At 41.0% G+C, this 21,482-nt stretch overlaps 1 protein-coding gene across 8 annotated transcripts in view; it reads left to right on the forward strand.

Annotated features, from left to right (window-relative positions):
• Positions 1–21,482, forward strand: part of DMXL1 (Dmx like 1) — a 151,963-nt gene that overhangs the window by 52,017 nt on the left and 78,464 nt on the right. For all 8 annotated transcript variants that reach the window (XM_053294358.1, XM_053294360.1, XM_053294359.1 and 5 more), the window contains 12 exons: positions 50–215; positions 6,458–6,670; positions 8,639–8,892; positions 8,997–9,660; positions 9,800–9,921; positions 13,346–13,435; positions 13,695–13,791; positions 15,610–15,726; positions 16,521–16,742; positions 17,076–18,725; positions 20,251–20,361; positions 20,860–21,029. In XM_053294358.1, coding sequence (XP_053150333.1) covers positions 50–215; positions 6,458–6,670; positions 8,639–8,892; positions 8,997–9,660; positions 9,800–9,921; positions 13,346–13,435; positions 13,695–13,791; positions 15,610–15,726; positions 16,521–16,742; positions 17,076–18,725; positions 20,251–20,361; positions 20,860–21,029 — 3,876 coding nt within the window. The remainder of the gene's footprint in view (positions 1–49; positions 216–6,457; positions 6,671–8,638; positions 8,893–8,996; positions 9,661–9,799; positions 9,922–13,345; positions 13,436–13,694; positions 13,792–15,609; positions 15,727–16,520; positions 16,743–17,075; positions 18,726–20,250; positions 20,362–20,859; positions 21,030–21,482) is intronic.

Here is a 21,482-nt window from a genome sequence, read left to right on the forward strand (position 1 = left end):
TTAAATAATATGTCATATGAACAGATCTAAGTATTCCTGCTCCCAACAGTTAAATCTAAAGCCCTTTCGGCGAGGAAGAAGAAGATCAATAGCACTTGCACATACAGGATACTTGCCACATCAGCAAGATCCACATGAAGTTCATCGAAACACTCCACTGCAATCAAATGCACTTTGCCACTTTCATATTGCTGCCAGCATCAACCCAGCCACAGGTGATGAAGAATGCAGATTTATAATATAAATGGGTGCTGCACTGAATTTCCTTTGATATCTTCCTAAATAGTAAAGCTCTACTACAAAAGGAATATTCTTCATACATTAAGAATATCCTAATTGTGATCATTTAAGGTACAACAAACATTAGGTCAAGGCTTTTGTCTGCCACTAAAAGTTATTAACAGAAAATTATTGATTTTATTATTTTATGTGGAAACAAGGTCATGGAGGCAAACTGAATTGGCCAAAAATCAATTTCTTCAATCCAGATGGGCAGGGATGAATAACCTCTTGCTGACTATCAAATTAGACTCTAACCCATTTAGGTTTTTATGGTGGTGGTTAGCATATTCTCAGGCTAGTATCCTTAGATGATATTTCTAATGGTCATTTGCCAAGTGGTGACGGTTGATGTCCTAGCACTGAAGCATCCAAAGAGAGTATGAATAATTAACAATGATATAGTGGTTGAGGAATAGAGCTGCTACTGAATTTTTTTTTTAAAAAGAGACCTAGATCTGGATTGTGATCTGTTGCCATTCATTAGCCTGGGTTCTGTGCCTGCGTAGGACCCTGCGGGTGGATTCCTCAAGCTCCTTGTGGTGTCAAGATCCGCATCGTGCACACAGTGCATTTATTAATTTTTATGGTTAAGCGCTATCTTATTCGGTTCCTTTCCAAAGCATTAGCACCTCAATGGTTATGGCTCCTCAGTGAAGTTCAGTTCTGTGAGTGAGAGAAAAATAGTTTAATTCTTACTGTGCTTTTTACACAAAGCTTCTGATGAGGATCGTAATGCTTCCGTATTTTTTTTTTTTTTTTAAATTGAGATTGGGGCTCCACTCTTTCATCGACCTCTGCTACTCCATCTGCAGCAGACCTTCACCATGCATTTAAATCCACATTGCCATTGGGATTGAGACTGGGTGGGGATTGCTTCCCTTATGGGTCTTTCGATACCATGCCAGTTTCTGATCCACCACTAAGTCCTTCCTTGACATCAGTGTCAATGCCTGTGTACCCTTTGACATCGGCTGAACATCATTATGCAAGATCACTATCGCCGGCACCTACACCTTAACAGTCACTGTCAACACTGAGAGAAACAACTCAGTGTCGAGAGTCTCATCTCCACAGCACTCACTGGTAATATTCAATGTCAGCACCAAGACAACTGATTTGGAGGTAATAAGAACATAAGACAAGTCCTGCTGGATCACATCCAAAGCCTATCTAGTCCAGTATCTTGTTTCACACAGTGGCCCACCACTGAGCCAGCTTGGACCCTTCTACAGTGTAGTCTCTGCTGAACTCTGAGAGTATGCCATCCACCTCTACCTTCAAAGGTTTTCTCAGCCAGGGCTTGGATGATGACACAGGAAGTGCCTGTTATGGTATCGAGGACACCGTCGATGTCTCCAGCCCGAGATGTCACGACTGTTGCTACCTCTACAGCCGAATGTTTACTTCTTGCTTCTGCTCTACTTCTTGGAAGCCCCCAAAAGATTACACAGTGTCTCAAGGACTGTTTTCTGAAGTTGGTTGGGGGGGATGCACTTTGTTATCGTGACATGGAATGCCCTGGCCATTCATCACCATCATCATTACTATTATTATGAATACAAGTTATGGAAGGCACAGCAATGTTCTACATTGGGTAACATTCAGATTGCGACCCAGATTATGCCACCTCAAATCCTCTTGGAGTCGACGGGTCAGTCTACATTACTTCTACCCACTATTTTCTCTCTTGCTCCAACCCCATTGTTTGCACAGAGGGCATGTGCCATTCCGGGCACTCAAACTGGTACCCTGTGCCTACAGTTAATCATTTTCCTAATATGCCTGCTGCTGTTGCAACACATGTTTCGTCTACTGATACTGCTCTCACAGGAGCTTGAGCAGCTGATCAGTCTTCCTCAGATAAGGAGTATGATGACTCAACCTCAACTGATGGCTAATCCGCCTCTGATCTGTTGCCAGTTCAGCCTACTGTATCTGTCTCTCCTAATGAGCTTAAATCTTAGCACCTACAGGTTGCAGAAATGGCGGAGGCACTTCATGTGGCCTTAGGACTTGTAATAAAAGAGACCATAGACCTAAAAGATCTGGTTTATTACTTTGTCTATCTCCCAGTCTACTCAGCCTGTCCTTTTACCTGTGCTGCCGGTCATCTCTAAGGCAGCCCATTCTGATTGGGAGGTCCTCCAAATGTCATCACCAACATCCAAATGTTTGGAAAGTCTATATAGAGTACAAGAAGATGACAATGAAACACCCTTCACCAAATTCCTTGGTCATAGACTGTGCTACCTTTGCCAACTCTGACTGTTGCTATCCTACACCAGCTGATAAAGAAGGGTGCAAGCTTGATGTGCTAGGTTGAAAAGTCTATTCAGCTGCTTGCTTGTCTGTAAAAATCACCAATTGTACTGCGTGCATGGCTGAGTACAATAATTCCCTCTGGGATAATCTCTTCTAGGATCATGCCACCTTAACACCAGATGAGTTCAAGAGGTGCTTTGTGAAAGCCCACTCAGAGTCTGTGATGTGCCAACAGCTCAGTACTGCCAAACATTTAGCAGAAACTGAATCCAGAATGATGACCACAGCTATTTCCATTCACAGGCATGTGTGGCTGTGCTCTGTGAATTTGATATGAAAGATAAAATTGAAAGCCCACTGTTTGGCAAGGGCGTTTTTAGTGATGACACTGATTCCACAACGGAGAAATTGAAGTCTAAGTTCTCAGCAAAATCCTTTATGACTACTTCAAACTCCTATGCTACTACTAGATATTGTCCATATAATCTGAGACAATCTACTTATAAGACTTCTGAGCACGAGGACTTCCATAAACCATATCAGAAATTCCAGTGTAAATCTTATGGATTGAAACCAAGAAATTTGCAAGGGTCCTATTCAAAACCTCAAGACCCATCGAAGCAGCATCTTTGATCTACCAGTCTGTCCACCAGCATGCCCCCCCCCATTGCCATGTCTTCCATCAAGTTGGCAAGCTATGCATCTGCATGACACCATATAACATCCAGCCGCTGGGTCTTACACATAATCAACGCAGGCTATGTGATAGAGTTCAAGTCCCTGCTGGTCTTAACAGGTGTAAAGTACACACCTGCCTTGCCAGTGTTGATAGAAGAAGTGAAAATGCTTTTGGAGAAAGGGGCAATTTCTCCTTTACATGTGTCAAATGGACGGCTTCTACTTCTGCTATTTTCAAATACCCAATGGGGGGTGGGTTCCGTCCCATTATGGACTTAAGTTGGCTCAATGAGTTGTCTATGTCTGGAAGTTTTGGATGATAATGTTGCAAAGTATCCTTCCTCTTGTTCATCAAGAGGATTGGCTTGTAAAGTCGGACCTCAAGGACACATACTTCCACATAGGCGTCCAAGCACATCATCAAACGTACCTGATATTCACTGTGGGGAGTGCAGTCTACCAATACAATATACTCCTTTTTGGACTTACTACTGTCCCAAGGGTGTTCACGAAATGCATGAGTGTGGTCATGGCTCATCTGAAGACCAGAGCTCTAGCGAGATGACTGGCTCTTGGTGGCCAGAGATAAAAGCGATTTACTTTCTCAGATCTCTTTATGTTTTACATCTCCTCGAAACACTTAGAATGCAGGTCAATTGGGAAAAATCCAACCTAACACCTGCAAAGAGAATACATTACATTGGGGCAGTGTTGGATACACAAGTGCAAAGGGCATTCTTGTCCATTGAGTGCTACCATCAGATAACAGAGCTGATTTTCTGTTTTTGGATCACACCTATTCATGGGGTTTCTGCGTGTATTGGACATCCGGAAGTGTCTCCTATCTTATTTAAAGAAAACTCAGGACTTGGAACTGATCTTCTTAACCTACAAGTATCAGAATGTGGAAATATTAAAGCCCATCTAACTAGTGCCCATGCCACATTTGTTTGGGATATGGACAAGTGGCACCTGTTCAACTGCTACTTGCTCTTCAGAGTTGACCTTGTTAAGCATTATTCTCTAGATCTTTGCTTTGCAGCAGCTGATAACTTTGGGAGTAGTTTTTTGAAGAGGGTTTTGCAATAGTTTCCTGAGGAGAGCTCATTAATCGCCTGAGAACTCATTAATCACTCAGACTTATGAATGGCAATGGGTCATGATCCAGGTTAAACAGGTTGCTTACCTGTAACTGATTATCTGGGAGTGATCCGTTGTCATTCATAAGATGCTTCCATCCTCCCTGCTGCAGCAAGCTGAAGATTCTGTAATATGTGTACAAACAACCACAACCCCCCCCCCACTTATATTCATATTTAGGAGGAGAAGAACTGGTTTTGTGGCAGGAAGCATGAATTGACCCCTTTGTTAAGCAGGGTCTGCCCTGGTTGCATTTGAATGGTAGACTACATGTGAGACTATAAGATACTCACCTTAAGGGATGGGGCCACTTGGGAAAGAGCACCTGCATACTTGCATGCAGAAGGTTCCAAGTTTCCTCCCTGGCATCTCCAAGATAGGGCTGAAAGAGACTCCTGCCTGAAACCTTGGAGAGGCTGCTGCCAGTTCGTGTAGACAATACTGAACTAGATGGACCAGCGCTCTGACTTGGTATATGGCAACTTCCTATTTATTTAACATATTTATTTTATTTAACCTATTTATATACATATGCATATGTATTGCCTACATCCAAAAGACTTGTAGCAATCATCCTGCTGGGTGGCCATCCAAGAACTGAATAAGATGGCGCCTAACCACCAACATTAACGAATGCGCTGTGTGCATGAGGCGGGACTCAGCACCATGAGGTTCTGTTCAGGTACAAAACCAGGCTGATGAATGCCAACAGAATGCCCAGACCATCAGTTACAGGTAAGCAAATTGTTTGAACATGCTAAAGAGAACTTTAAAAGCTGTTGTCCTTCTCCATGCTACATGGTAAACCTCTTTCGAAAATGAGACTTTCAAAATCAGTTTGCTCTATGGCACAGAGTTCTGTTGAAAGAAGAATGTCAAAAATCCTAGTGGATATGATCTAATTGCTCTTGGGGTTGGGCTGTAGCTCAGTGGAAGAACTCCTATTTTGTATGCAGAAAGTCCACACTTCAATTCCCAGCATGTCCAGATAAGGGTGGGAAGGACTCCTGTCTGAAATCCTGGGAAGTCACTATTCATGTAGATATTACAAGTTAGATGAACAAGTGGTCAGACTGGGCATGAGGCAGTTTCTTATGTATGTCTTTGGTTTCCAGCAATGAATTAGAAATGTTCAAGATGTTACTTGACATCATCAGCCTTAACATTGTTTCATGAGTGTCGCCCAAATGTAAAACTTGATCCTATGCTACTGCATGGAAATAGTTTTTACGATCTCTTGTGTTCAGTTTAAAGGACTTTTAGTAGAGTTGTACATCAGGGTGGATCCAACAGGCATGTCCAATATTAGGCATTATCAGAATAGGTTTTGCAGTGACAGAAGGGAGCTCTGGCAATCGGAACAACGACAAAATTCCCTCTTGTGGAACTGTGAGTTCTGACATGCCTGTTGGACCTTGCTTCCTCCACTGCCTGCTCAATCTCCTCCTTCCTTACCCGGGACCTACGTGTGTAGAAGATAGCATGCCCTCTTGGTTCCCTGCCCCCATCTCTCTGGGAGTATTAGAGCCACCGAACTTGCCGTTTTGCCTTTCTCTATCTTCTAAGTTAAAAGGTCTCGGGTAAGGAAGAGGGCTGGGGAAAGGCAGGAGAGGGGCAGGTGGGGAGGGGATCCAACTGAATGTCGTGAAATTATCAGATTTCCGACACAATCCAGCCACACCTGACAGTTTTGGTGAAGGTCATGTAAATTCCTCCCAACAATTCCGTGGTCAGATCTGATCAGGTCTGACAGTGTTGAGTCTACACAGGCCTAGCTATGAGTAGCCAGTTTGTTGCTAGTAAAACTTTACAGCAGCAAACTTTTATATCGAGGGTGGCTTTGGTGTAGTTATATGAGCAAATTTGACAGTACTGTGGACAGCTTTGTCCTGTTAGCTATAAGCTATTAAGAGGGTGCTGTTAAACTGTTGGGGTACAAGTATCTTTCTGTGCTGTTGACAGTTGGATTAGACAGCTTATGGTCTGTAATCTCAGTATGTGTCATTGATATAATTAATCTTGGCTAAAATGAGGAAATTATTTAAAAGCGTATTACTTTCTGGTTTGAATGCAAGTTTACATTCTTTGATTGCAGACATTCCTTTGCTCCCTTCCATCACGTCCATGAGTCTTAGTGAAAATGAAGAAAAAAGCGGGCCTTTTGTAGTGCATTGGCTAAATAATAAAGAGTTGCAATTTACTCTATCAATGGAAGTCTTTTTACAACAGTTTAGAAAGAATTTTGAGCATATTTCTTCTGAGGCCAGCACTGAAGAATCTAATCAGACAGATATAAAGTCTGATGAAGGTAAATTATGTGCAGTTGCTTTATATGACTCAGTTGTTCGTAGAAAACATATACATCCAGTATTGAATACTAAATATTAAACAAATGTGTGTCTTAATGGTTAACTTTTGATTCTATAATTCTGTTAGTGGTGTAATGCTAGTGGTGACCACCACTAGTGAATTTTTAAGGGACTTTAAATGGAAATTAGACAAATTTCATATGCTTCCATATTTTAGAGAAGGCTGGAAGCAACAACAGAGGAAGGCTGTGAAATTCTTGAAGAGATATGATTGGACACTGTATGAAATGGAATTTTGGACTTGATTGATCAGACTAAGCCAGCAGGATGTTTCTGCAGAAAGTGAAGATATGCTTAAAAACCACTTCTAGTTCAACTGGAATTGAATATGCATGCTTCTTAATAATTCCCCTTTACCCTTTCAAAATCAGATATAAATTACACACAGAACAAAAAAATATGCCTCCTATGGCAATTTCCCAGATCCCCCCTGGATCCCCAGTTTTCAAGAAGGGATCCAGGAAATTACAGGCCAGTCAGCTTAACTTTGATGACAGGTAAATTGATGGAAAGCATACTTAAGGACAAAATTGTTAAGCATATAGAAGAACAGGCCTTGTTGAAGGAGAACCAGCATGGCTTCTGCAAGGGAAAGTCTTGCCTCTCTAACACTAACTAAAGAGGAAGTACTTTTTCACACAGCACATAATCTGTTTAATTCTTTTCCATGGGATGTGGCGATGGCCACCAGCTTGGATGGCTTTAAAAAGGGCTTAGATTCATGGTGGACAGGTCTATCAATGGCTACTAGTCTGTGGCTGTGGGCCACCTCCAGCCTCAGAGGCACGATGCCTCTCAATACCAGTTGCAGGGGAGCAATAGCAGGAGAGAGGGCATGCCCTCATTTTTTGCCTGTGGGCTTCTCAGAGGCATCTGGTGGGACAGTGTGTGTAACAGGATGCCAGACTACATAGGCCTTGGGCTTGATCCAGTAGGGCTCTTCTTATGTCGCCGTCAGAAAAACCAGAGATAGAATCTGCAAAAATCCACTATGACAACTATCAACAGCCATGATAATAGTTTGAAAAAGAGGAATATTTGCATGTCATACCATGACACATGGCTAACACAGTTCACTAGATGACTTTAATAGGTTCAAATTGAATAGAAAAATAGCTTTTTGCCAAATTCAGCTTCTCTTTTTATGGGTAGCATCCCAACCAATATGACAACCAGCTCTGGGCCTTTCAGTCCATGTTATTCAAGAACATTTTTAATTCCTTTCAAGAATTACTTATGAATCAAAGTGCACACACTAAGAGGTGCACGTGTGTGTGTGTGTGTGTGTGTGTGCGTGCGCACATGTGCTCGTGTGTACACATGCACGGATCATTATTAGACCACTTAATTGTTTAAAGTGCTTGATCTCTTGGATCAGTGATATTATTGAGAACTGTAGCAAGGCTGGGTTTAGTAAACTTGACAGTACTGTGATTCATTCTGTAATTCAGTGGGCTTTAAAAAAATTGAACTAGAAATGTGTTCCTTTGCTGTATTTGAATTCCTCTCAAGATCTCAAAGTGACATTTTGTTTTTACAAACCCGTACCTAACAAGTGTCTCCTTGTAGTTTATGCTGGTGACACCAGTTTCCATGTAAGCCGTGGATATAAGATTTGAGACCTCAGGCAGGAAGGAGGTTGCAGCTTTCCGGCATGTGAAATAGTCTTATTGAATATTTGAGAGTATGCATCTCTTCTTCTCAGCTTACATAGAATTGTCTTTTAAATGGAGAATATTGAACATAGATATCTGATAGGCAGTATAGACAAATCAGTTGTCTGTTTAACCTTAGAATTTGTTATTCTGGCAAATATTCCTAGAGCCAACTTACTTAAATTTGTATCTTTATAAAATTATTGTTTTAATGTGCATATTTATTTACAGCGATTTTTTTTCTTCTGTCAGAAACTGATGACATTAGAGAAGATCAGAGAGGAAATCAAGAACAGAAAGAGACTATTGAAGAAAAAACAGTTCCAAACGCAAGCTACCTTCCCTTGTCTCCTGCTGTACTTGATCATGAGATTGAACTACAGCTGTCTGAATGGAATAAAAATGCAGACATGTTGTTTAGTATTCATCCTATGGATGGGTCATTGCTGGTATGGCACGTAGGTTGGCTAGATGAATACCAGCCAGGCATGTTTCGCCAAGTACAGGTACTATGTATTTTCTGAATAAAATATTAAAATAGTTCACTGAGAAATTTAACTTGAATCTAATGCTTCACTGTCTCTGTTCCCTCCCCATTGTATATTTGTAGGTGTCGTTTGTTTCAAGAATCCCTGTAGCCTTTCCAACCGGTGATGCAAATTCACTTTGCAGAAGTATAGTGATGTATGCTTGTACCAAGAATGTTGACCTAGCTCTTCAACAAGGCAAACAAAAACCATCTAGCCTTGGGCGTTCCTGTTCTATGTTAATCTCTTCTGGCCACAGTAAATCATCCAGCAGCTTAAAATTAAGCATTTTCACCCCCAATGTTATGATGATTTCCAAGCATGCAGATGGATCTTTGAACCAATGGCTAGTCAGTTTTGCAGAGGAATCTGCCTTTTCAACTGTACTTAGTATTTCCCACAAATCACGCTATTGTGGCCATCGTTTTCATCTTAATGACTTGGCTTGTCATTCAGTACTGCCCCTGCTGCTTACAACCTCCCATCATAATGCAGTAAGGACACCATTGGATAGCACAAAAGGGGCACAAGAGATCTTGCCTTCAGGACTAGACAATAAGGATACTGTAAGAACGTCACAGGATATTGATGCTGTGTACAGTGAACTTATCCTTTGGAGAGTTGATCCAGTTGGGCCATTATCTTTTTCTGGTGGAGTTTCCGAACTTGCACGAATCAATTCCCTTCATGTATCGGCCTTTTCAAATGTGGCATGGTTGCCTACCCTTATACCTAGTTACTGCCTAGGTAAGTTTTTTTTCCTTGTAGGCTAAAATACCAATGATTATAGCATAGTTAGAATCATTTTATGATACATAACTAAAAGCAATGAATTTATTGCAGTACCCCATAATTACTTAAATGGACTGTTCATAATTATCTCTAGGTGCTTACTGCAATTCACCAAGTGCTTGTTTTGTTGCAAGTGATGGGCAATATTTGAGACTATATCAAGCTATAATAGATGCCAAAAAGCTTCTGTGTGAACTATCAAATCCAGGAATTTCTGTAAGTACATGCTGAGTTTGGCTTGTCCATTGCTTAATAACTTCATCATGTTGCCAGCTAAATTCAACATAAGCAGCTACTTGGAAGATACTTAATTTTGTAATTTTTACAAAACAGATCTACAGATAAAGCTTTTTAGGTCACTTAAGAACGTGCAGTTAGATTCAGTGACATTGTGAGCACACTTGCTCTCCACTGTGTATACTACACACATGTATCTATTCTTGAGGACTTGGGAGAATCTGAAGGGATGAAGGCAGCTCCTGAGGCTAGATAAGGAGAACGATGGAGTGGAGACTCTAGTAGCCTAGCAATTAGGCATTGGGATGTAAAGCGGGGAAAGCAGGGGAAGGAAAAGGGAATAAAGAATTAAGAGTAGCTTTTCTACTTGTCCTCTGTTTTCTGAGTGATACTAATGGGCTTTCACTCCTGGGGAGAACTTGGAGGGTCCCACTGCAAAGATTTTTCCAAATTACAGGGCAAGTAAAAGTAGAGGTGTGCCCATAGACACCAAAAGGTAATACTGGATTTCCCAGAAACTCAGCACAGGGATTAGCCCTATCAACCCCCATACAGGAATTGGCCCAGGCTCAAAAGCTTAAAAATTCCATTCTGGAGTCTAAGGTACACAGGAAATCATAGGTACATAGGAAACTGTCTTATAGCAAGACAGGGAAAACCACGATGAAATGAAAACTTTTTGGGAGGTTCACAAAGAAGTTGTGCCTTTGAGTCGGTGTCGACTCCTGGTGACCACAGAGCCATGTGGTTTTCTTTGGTAGAATATAGGAGGGGTTTACCATTTGCCATCTCCTGCGCAGTATGGGATTATGCTTTTCAGTATCTTCCTTTTATCGCTGCTGCCCTATATAAGTGTTTCCCATAGTTTCCCATAGGAAACATACCAGTGGGGATTCGAACTTGCAGCCTCTTGCTCCATAGGCAAGTTAGTTCCCTGCTGCACCATTAGGTGGCTTTCACAAAGAAGAAGAATGAAAAAAAGAACCCCAACTGAAAACTCTCAATTCAAATATATAAATAGCTTAGATCATAAGATACCACAATTTAATCAAATGTAAGTGTTAAATAATATCACGTCATCAATATCAAAATTAATACAGAACCACACAAACACACAAGGATAGTGATTTCAGTTTGTCAGTCCAGTGTTTCAACTTAGGACTCAACAGTCCAGTGATTCAGCTTGAGGAAAGGGCTTGAGCAGACAGTGGGTGCACAACCAGGCAGACCCTGGGGCAGTAGAAGGCAGCACCAAGCTCCAAAGGAACATAGGAAGCTGCCATATACTGAGTCAGACAGTTGGTCCATCTAGCTCAGTACCGTCTACACAGACTGGCAGTGGCTTCTCCAAGGTTGCAGGCAGGAATCTCTCTCAGCCCTATCTTGGAAATGCTAGGGAGGGAACTTGGAACCAAGATGCTCTTCCCATAGTGGCTCCATATCATAAGGAGAATGTCTTACAGTGCTCACACATGTAGTCTCCCATTCATATGCAACCAGAGTGGACCCGATTTAGCTTGTCCCTATTTAGGGACAAGTCATGCTTGCTACCACAATGACCAGACTTCAGTGAATTCAAGCCAGAGAGTAGTTTGGGAAGAGAGCTGGTCTTGTGGCAGAAAGCATGACATGGCCTCTTTGCTAAGCAGAGTCCGCCCTGTTTGTGTGTGTGTGTGTGTGTGTGTGTATACACACACACCCCGCCTTTCGTTAAAAGACGACCCCAAGGCAGTTTACAAAAGTTGAAACATACAATAAAAGTATTAAGCTAAAAAATATAAAAAAACACCAAATTTAAAATCTATAAAATACAAGCATAAAAACGATACAACAGGTAAAAACACACAGGAGCAGCAGTAAAAATGATTATGTAAAAGCCTGGATAAAAAGCCAAGTTATAACAAGCTTTCTAAAAGCCATGATGGAGTCCGAGGAGCGAATGGCCACTGGGAGAGCATTCCAAAGTCTGGGGGCAGCAACAGAGAAGGCCCTGTCCCGAGTGCACGACAGCCGGGCCTCTCTCATTGTCGGCACCCGGAGCAGGGCCCCCTCAGATGTCCTCGTCAAGCGGGCAGCAACCCTTTGCATTTGCATTTGAATGGGAGACTACATGTGTGAACATGGTAAAATAGTCCCCTTAGGGATCTTCAAGACAGGGCGTTAGGCCTGCAAAACATAAGGCCTGGGGGCCAGATCTGCCCCACAGGTAGGAATATTCTGCTGACCACCTGCAAGAACTGTGAAGAGCCCTTGGTCTATTCTGCTGACCACCACCACCAGCTGAATCAAGTTGGCTGCTTAAGAGCAGATCTTCCACAGGGCTGGAGCCAATGGACATCTTTCCTCTTTGCCCTCCTTTTGCCCCCGACTCAACCCTCTGCCTCCTCACATTCATTAATATTTTAATTTAATTTATTTTAACATAATAATTAATGTGCTGAAGATTGATCTCGGCCCCTGCACACCAAGGCATGATTGGTTGCATCCCAATGAGGCATTTGAGTTGTGCACTGCTGGAAGAGACTCCTACCTGCGAACTTGGAGAAGCCACTGCCAATCTGTGTAGCCCATACTTAGCTAGATGAACTACTGGACTGACTCAGTACAGGCAAAACTTACCATAGGTGGCCCTGACACATGTGGTTACGTGTATCCACGGCCGGACAGTTGACACCTAACCTCATTATAATGGGAGAGTAGGGTAGGCAAGAGGTTAACTTTTGTGTATCTGCATTTTTGGGGTGGCCAGAAATGACCTCAGAGGTCATTTCCAGCCACCATTTTGTGGCTCTCGTGGGGGGGGGGGTTGCTGTGATTTATAATGGGAAAATGGAAGAATTGAGGCATCTTGGGGGCACTGCTGGACAGCAGAAGACCTGTGGAGTAGCGCATGGCACTTTATTGCAATTATTTTAGCCGTTTAAAGTCTTTTTTTTTGCCCCTGCAGGAATCTAACCCCCCGATCTCCATAGACTTAATGCCCTGTTAATCTGTGGTTTCGTTAGCCATGGAAATAGGAGGGAATGGAACCCCCACAGATATCTGGGTCCACCTCTATAAGGCAGCTTCTTTTGTTCCTGTTAATCACTGAAATTCTGGAGTCAAGCCTTTTATTAGGCTTGGCCCTGTGTGAAGTTTCAAAGGTGGATTGTCAGGTACTGGACTTGGGAAGAGTGGGTTGGGTTTTTTTGGACATAAGGAATTCAATAACTCCTGCTCCCTAAGTTGTTGGTGTGTGTTTGTTAGGATGAAGCATTAATACCATCTCATATATCTCAGTTGGTTACATTACATTAGAGATTCAGATAGTGGTTTGTGAAAGATGGGTGAAATAAACCTTCAGTTTTATTACAGAATTGTATTTTACGAAGAAAAAAATACTAACAGCCCTTTATTTCTATAGAAATATGTTGGTGAAGTTTTTAATATCATAAGCCAGCAGTCCACAGCTAGACCAGGATGCATTGTAGAGCTGGATTCCATTACAGAGCTGGTAAGACTTTTGTACTCTTTTTGAATGAAAAATGTTTTACCATATATGTAGTTCTAGAAGGTCCATTGGCACTGCTACCAAAGCATTAAATATTTTCAGTATTTCTTATTTAAAACAATTTTGCTTGAATCCAGGCACAATATTGTATTAAAAGAATGTAGGCAGATACCATCCTGCCAAAATGTTGTGTATCTGTCTATACATTGTATTGTATCCAATCTTTGCTATCTTGACATCTATTTTGTTTTCTTTAATTTAGCATGGTGGAAGAATGCAATTACTTCATGTATTTCAAGAAGATTTCATTTTGAATAATCATGAGAATAAACTGTCTGGAAAAAATACCATGTTACCTGGTAAAGCATTTCATGTCGAGTAAATTATTAAAACTGTGAAGCATTAATGATTGTGTAACAAACACCTGTATGTGGCTTATTGGCTTTGTAGCATTGAATTTGAGTAGCCTGAATTTACTAAAATTTCCAGAACTATATAGAAATTGATGCATCCTGTCCAATAAACCACAAAGTATGTTGGGGGCACAGCATAATTTTCTTACAATTACTGTAGTTGCTTCTGCTGTTGCTCATAGGGATACCCAACACAGTGGCCTACATCCAAACTAAAAATTGCATGCAGGGGATGCTTGCTTGAAAGGGCAGTTTCCAGTTACCACTCTGTTCCCCTGTGGCCATTTGTCTCCCCAAAATATGTCCCTGAGGGTTGCAAGACCTTCAGGGACATAGTTTTCAGAAGGTGCTGAGACTGCAGAAGTAAGGGGAGATTGCCTAGAAAATAATTCCTCTCTTCCATGCACAAGTAGAAGCATTCCCTGTGTGCAACCATTCTCATAGGAAGCTGCCATATACTGAGTGAGACCATTGGTCTATCAAGCTCAGTATTGTCTTCACAGACTGGCAGTGGCTTCTCCAAGGTTGCAGGCAGGAATCTCTCTCAGACCTATCTTGCAGAAGCCAGGGAGGGAACTTGGAACCTTCTGCTCTTCCCAGAGTGACTCCATTCCCTGAGGGGAATCCCTTACAGTGCTCATACTTCTAGTCTCCCATTCATATGCAACCAGGGTGAACCTTGCTTAGTTAAGGGGACAAGTCATGCTTGCTACCACAAGACCAGCTCTCCTCTCCCCGTGCAATAGAGTGTAGATCATAATGTTTAAAGAAGCAAATGAATTCCTTCTGTGTTGATTGTTTTTTGATAAGTATGCATTTGTCAAATGGAATGAGAGTAGTGGAAGCTGTCTAAAAACTAGTATTTTATTTCCTAAATTCCACGTTTATTCAAACTAAATATGTGGTTGAGAAATTCTTAGGTGACATTTAAAATAAAACAAACAAAACAAAACCATGGAGGTGTGGTCCGGTGCCAGCGGGGGTATCCCTTTTAAGGGTGGGGGGGTTTGCATTTACCCCTTCCGCCACTTTTCCCCTGCCGGCACTCCGTTTTATTGAAATGTGTGGCGGCAGGCGCATGTGCGATAGCTACTTCCTGTATTTCCGGCCAACAACAGGGGTAGGGGCAGCAGGGAGGAATGCTGCAGTCAAACAAACATTTCAATAAAACGGAGCGCCGGCAGGGGGGAAGTGGTGGGAGGGTAAGTGCAACTCCCCTGCCCTTAAAAGGAGACCCCCGGCGCCGGACCGGGCCACGTTCAAACCGGTTTGGAAGTCTCTATAATGCCCTCCAGACTGGTTTCTGCACATCTCTAGTCATGTCCCCTGTGCAGTTGCAAATAACTAACATTATAAATAATGGAGAAGATAAACAGTGTAGTATAGACTTCAATTCCAAAAAGCATAAGTGGAAAATCAAAATTTGTGGTAGGCCTTCCTTAAAACAAAAAATATGAGTGTACAAACACACAGATGACCAAATTGCTGCCCTCTGTCAACATTTTAGACTGCTATTTAAGTTTTTCTGAATTTGTGAAAATGCTGAAATTGTGTCAAGAAAATACTATTAAACAGTGCTGTGAAACGCTATTACATGCAAGTTCCTGGATATGCATCAAGGGATTGTATGATTCCAGTTAAGTTTACTTCCAAAGAAATTCACACCAAGTTGTAACCAAAACGTATAAGCTCGGCTAACGTGTATAATAAAACATAGTCAGTAATTAGTTGTACTGAAAACAAAATATGTTTATTTTTTTACAGGTTATCATAAAAATGGGTTTTCTGAAAAATTCTATTTAATTGTAATTGAAAATACGAAAAACTGCTCATTATTGCACATGTGGAAATTACACTTGATGTCCATACCAGTCTCAGTGGGTAAGTTCTTGTTATGTGTACTGTAAACTTGCTCAGCATAAAGCACATTTGTTTATTATACTTCAGTTACTCATTTGGCAAGAACCTCCATACAGGAGAACCTCCATATTTGCAGACTCGCCATCCGCAGTTTCGCTTATCCACAGTTTGGTAACTGACACCTGACTTTGGTATATGTGGGGGGAAGCTGGCCTGCAAGGGATTAATTTTGCATATCCACGAGCCGAGACAGCTGGAAATGGAAATGACCACGGTGGTAATTTCCGGCCACCCATTTTGTGAAATGGAACTATTTTGTGGCTTCTTTACTTATAAAACGCTGCAAAAATGCCAAATAACTAACTTCTGGGGGGAATTGCTGGAGGGCTGCAGAGCATGGTAGGGCATTTCATTTTGCCCCTTTTAACCTCTCTGCATTTTTGGAGCAATTTCTGGGCCTTCAGGAACCTAAGCCCCTAGATCCCTTTGCCTCAATATTTCAGTATTTGCAGTTTCCGTATCTGTGGTAATTGTGGAGAATGGAACCCCTGCAAATACTGAGGTTCTCCTGTACATATTTTTAAGTAATATTGCAATGATGTAACTCAATGAGCTATTTCTATTGTGCATTATTTGTCAAATGGGCAGTGTGTGAGATTCAGTTTTTATTGTGGTTACTTCCAAATCTTTTCTATCTAAAAGCAGCACACTTACATCCTTCACTTGACTATACTAGAAATGACTATTTATGACAAAGTTTTAACAAGTATTTTGTTCTAAATAAAATATTTCTAAATAAAATATCTACTTTATAGATGAAAAAATAAACTTGAAGACATCTGAAACAGCATCACAGGAAGAGCCCTATTCTTCTCCAGACCACGAGAAACTCCAGTGTTCCTTTGCACAGAAATACCAAGCCTGCAAAGAAAACCTTCAAAGTACAAGTCAACTTAGTCTTTCTTCGGAAATTGTCTATAGTCAAGAACTGAATTTACCAGAAGGAGTAGAGATAATAAGCATTAAACCATCAGCAGGTTTGTAAATTATGAGAAGCAGGAGGGAAGTTAAATTAGGGTTTGCTTATATATTTCTTAAATCTTGTCTCACAGTACAATATGTTCTTCTTGTGCCTTAACATATAATATTGAAAATGTAATGTTTTACAAAAGCAAGACTAGATCTGAAGAGAAGAAATATTGAAAAGCAAGTAACTTATAGCAAACATCAACATGTATGACACCCAGAATTTTATAGTGGGTGAATATAGTAGTTTTCTTAAACCTCAGAATTTTAACTTAAATAATATATGTAGATTTTCCTTTTTAATCTTGGGCTATCCTTAAAGCTTTTTTCTGTTTTAATTTTAGGGCACTTGAGCTCTTCCTCCATATATCCAGCTTGCCGTGCTCCTTATCTTCTTGCAACTTCATGCTCAGATGGTAAGGTTAGGTTTTGGAGGTGTAGAGTAACAATGGAGTCAGGTGTGGCTTCTGTATCGGAGAGTAGTACGAACTCTGGTATGTATATATGGGAAGAATGGCCATTACTTATTGAAGATGGACTTCTTAGCAGCAGTGCTCTTAATGTGCCAGGCAAGCCACTTGAAATCAGCTGTGCATATACAAATCGTTTAGCTGTGGCATATAAGCGGACACCATCCAAAAACTGTCGTTCGTCTCAAGACTTTTTGATGAACATTGGCATTTTTGAATGCGAATCTACAGGAGGCTCTTGTTGGATTTTGGAACAAACTCTTTACTTAGATGAACTAAGCCAAACCTTGGACTGCCTGGGTGCTGATAATAGTTCAGTAGCAGATGGAATTGAAAGTGTAACACTTAGCACAAAGCATTTGGTTCACTTAGATTGGATGTCTAGGGAAGATGGTTCACATCTCTTAACAGTGGGTATTGGATCAAAGCTGTATATGTTTGGTCAGTTGGCTGGGAAAATGCAAGAACAAACTGGTAAGGAGGTATTTGTACTGCCATTATGGGAAAATGCTAAAACTGCATGCCTTTCTAGATTTGTGTTGCTAAGATGTGTGGATTTAGTTTCATCTGTGGAAGGCTCACCCCCTTTACCTGTTTCTTTATCTTGGGTTCGTGATGGTATCCTTGTAGTTGGGATGGATTGTGAAATGCATGTTTATTCTCAGTGGCAGCCCCTTTCAAAGCAAGATCCCATTACTGCAGACTCTTACAACGGAAGTACGCCATCTATAATAAGCTTAATGAAACAAAGTCAGTCTGGTGTCCACCCCACAAAACGAATGTTAACCAGGTCTATGACAAGTCTTGCTCAGAAACTTAGTGGAAAGAGAACTGTGTTTGATTTGTCACTGGAGATGGAAGATTCTGGTCTCTTTGAATCAGCTCATGCACTGTGTCCTACTTTACCTCAGTACCATCCTCTGCAACTTTTGGAACTTATGGATTTAGGAAAAGTACGTAGAGCAAAAGCCATCTTATCTCATCTTGTTAAATGCATCGCTGGAGAAGTTATTGCTATAAGTGAGTCCGGTCCCAAGCGATTCCGATCTCTCTCAATCTGTGCTAGTGGGAGCAGTACACGGGATCCTAAGGCATTTAGCAGAACTGAGATTTCAGACTATACAGAAATAGACTCTGTTCCACCACTTCCTTTATATGCATTGCTTGCTGCAGATGAGGAATGCTTATATGCCTGTACAGAGAAGTCTAATGACCAAAGAAACTTTAAGAAACGCGATGTGCCAGATGAAAACTATGAGGAACTTTTTCAGAATTTCATTGCACATACAGATGATCTCACTGTGTTTGAAGAAGATGAAGAAGATAAAAAGCCAAAGGTTATTGATCTTTCTCAGTACAGTCCAGCATACTTTGGACCAGAACACGCCCAAGTGCTTTCTCGTCACTTGCTTCACTCTAGTTTACCAGGTCTCACAAGGATGGAACAGATGTCCTTGATGGCTTTGGCTGATACAATTGCCATTACTAGTACTGACATAGGAGAAAGCAGAGACAGAAACCAGGGTAAGATTTCTAATGGCATCCTCTTTGTTTCCTAGGCTATGTATTTTATAAAATGTTAAACATCTTTTAAAATGTCACTTCAAACTATATATTTACTAATTTTGACACTTATATCATCTTTTAAATGTTTATGGGTGAGACACAAGCAGAAAGCAGTTCCTGTCATGCATGGTAGAATGAGCAACACCTTCCACCGGTATCCTTTCATGCCTTATTAGAAGCTGCTCTGGAAGGCCCCCAGACCTTGGAATTGATAGTTGGGGGAGGGGGGGTCACAGCAGGCTGTCATTTGATGGGAGTAGCAGCAGTGTCAGTTTTGGTCCTGCCCTATGCTTGTAACAAAGCTTCACTTTATTACAAAGGCCAATACTTTCTGTGAGTTTGTCCTGCTAATAGTCAAATGTATTTGTTGTAGCACAGACAGGCTTGGAGTCCATGGAATCTGAAGATTCAGAGGAGCCCAGTTTATATCTCAAGGCATGTTGCAGGACGCATTTGATTGGAATGGCTTTTGGGGAATGCAGTAGCTTAGCCTAGTATTGAAAAGTTGTTTCTCAAACAATATATGGGCCTTTTGTGACCTTAATATTTTAGCTGCCCACCCTTATGACCCATGTATGCTTACAATTAATCTTGTAGGGTGCTTGTTCTGCATTTTCAGGTTATAGTTACTGCCTGTATTTCATATATTTCAGTGAAAACTCTTCATTAGTTGTATTGCATGACAGTTGACATTTGTTAGGGTCTCTCACTTTGTGAATGAGAGTATCTACAGCTTTTGTGTTAGCACTTGATTTTTAGAAATTGGAATGGAAAAGGTAGGAATGTAGGAAGCTGCCATATACTGAGTCAGACCATTGGTCTATCTAGCTCAGTATTGTCTTCAGACTGGCAGCGGCTTCTCCAAGGTTACAGGCAGGAATCTCTCTCAGCCCTATCTTGGAGAAACCAGGGAGGGAACTTGGAACCTTCTGCTCTCCCCAGAGTGGCTCCATCCCCTGAGGGGGAATATCTTACAGTGCTCACACTTGTGGTCTCCCATTCGTATGCAACCAGGGTGGACCCTGCTTAACTAAGGGGACAAGTCATGCTTGGTACTACAAGACGAGCTCTCCTCTCAGCTAACTATTGCTGTACTTGGACTGCACTACACAGGCCACCAGTGAAGGTACTAGCTCCATCATTTTTGCCTCAAGGAAATAGTCTTGAATGCAAGATCAACACAAAGATATATCAAAAAATAATTCTGTGAAATGCTGCAGAATTTTTACTGTACCTGCAAACATATTCATGGATACTGTGGTGATGATGCACAGTACTAAATCCCAACAGTTCTTGATTGCTTGCATTGGTTTTTACTAGTACAAACCCTTCTTCTAGCTTCCTTCCATTACAAAACTGCCTGGCAATATGTGCCAGGTAAAATAAGATTATGGAAAGACTGCCAAATGGTGTCACAGTTTTATTCAGACTGAATTGTTCTAGACTGAACCTAAATTATATAGACTGAATCTTTTATTCATAGGAGGAGAAACACTTGATGAATGTGGCTTAAAATTTCTTTTGGCTGTCCGTCTTCACACTTTTTTGACAACTTCATTGCCACCTGCACACAGAGCCCAGCTACTCCACCAAGGTAATTCATTAGCATCTTCCTATTTGAATCTAAAAGTGCATATGGCAAAAAGAAAACAAGCAATTATTTATAGGAATAGATAGGATTATTTTTTAGGCTATCTGGGCTTACTTCATTCAGAAACTCTGTTCAAATACTGTTTTCCACAATAACATCCATTGTATTTAACATCTAGTCTTATTTGGAGTGGGCTTGATCATTTAGGATTTGTGAGGGCTTTTTCAAGATTAGTGTATCTGTGAGCAGTCAAGTTCAGATTCTTTTGTGTTCTAGTTACTTAAATCAGTAATTAATCAACTTCTTTGATTTAGTAGCTGTAATGTGTCAATTTGTGAAAAGACATGCACAAATTATAGTAAATGTAGGACCTTGTATTTTTTTCATGTTTCTAAATATTTTTAAATGTATTGAATACCAGAGAAGGTTTTAAGCATTTAGCAGTTCGTTTATGACAATATACACAGCTGTGTAGAAATAATCTTTCTTTGGATAATCTAGGTTTGTCTTCTAGTCATTTTGCCTGGGCATTTCATTCGGTAGCAGAAGAAGAACTGCTAAATATGCTACCTGCAATGCAGAAAGGTGATCCAACATGGTCAGAACTCAGAGCTATGGGTGTAGGATGGTGGGTTCGAAATACTCATAGTTTGCGCAGATGCATTGAAAAGGTAAATACATTTTATCATAAACTGTGTTTCAGTGTATAAAAATGTTGCAAACTTGTTTCATTACAATAAGAGAGTTGATTTAATGTATATGAACAAATCATCAGTGGCTTATATTCGACAAAACAAATATAAAGTACAAATAAATAAGTGAGGATCGGTGGAAGAGCTTGGATTATCTTGCTTTTTTGAAGAAAGGTTACCTGTGATGAGGAAGGAAGGGCTAAACATGCCAATGGAAGGGGCTTTGTATTCTTTTCCTGTCCTGCTAAGCTGTAGAGTTACTTGCCTGAGGCAGACAGTTTCCGTGACTTCTAAAGAACTTCAAGATCTGAATCCATTGCCTGTCATAAGAATGGGTTCTGCGCCTGCGTAGGAAGCTCACAGGCTGAATGCTACAGTTCCCAGTGGTACCTGCACTCTGCCCCACGCTGTCAGCGTATCGGTTATTTAAGG

The sequence above is a fragment of the Hemicordylus capensis genome, chromosome 2 (assembly GCF_027244095.1).
Source record: "Hemicordylus capensis ecotype Gifberg chromosome 2, rHemCap1.1.pri, whole genome shotgun sequence".
In the NCBI taxonomy this organism is placed as follows: domain Eukaryota; kingdom Metazoa; phylum Chordata; class Lepidosauria; order Squamata; family Cordylidae; genus Hemicordylus; species Hemicordylus capensis.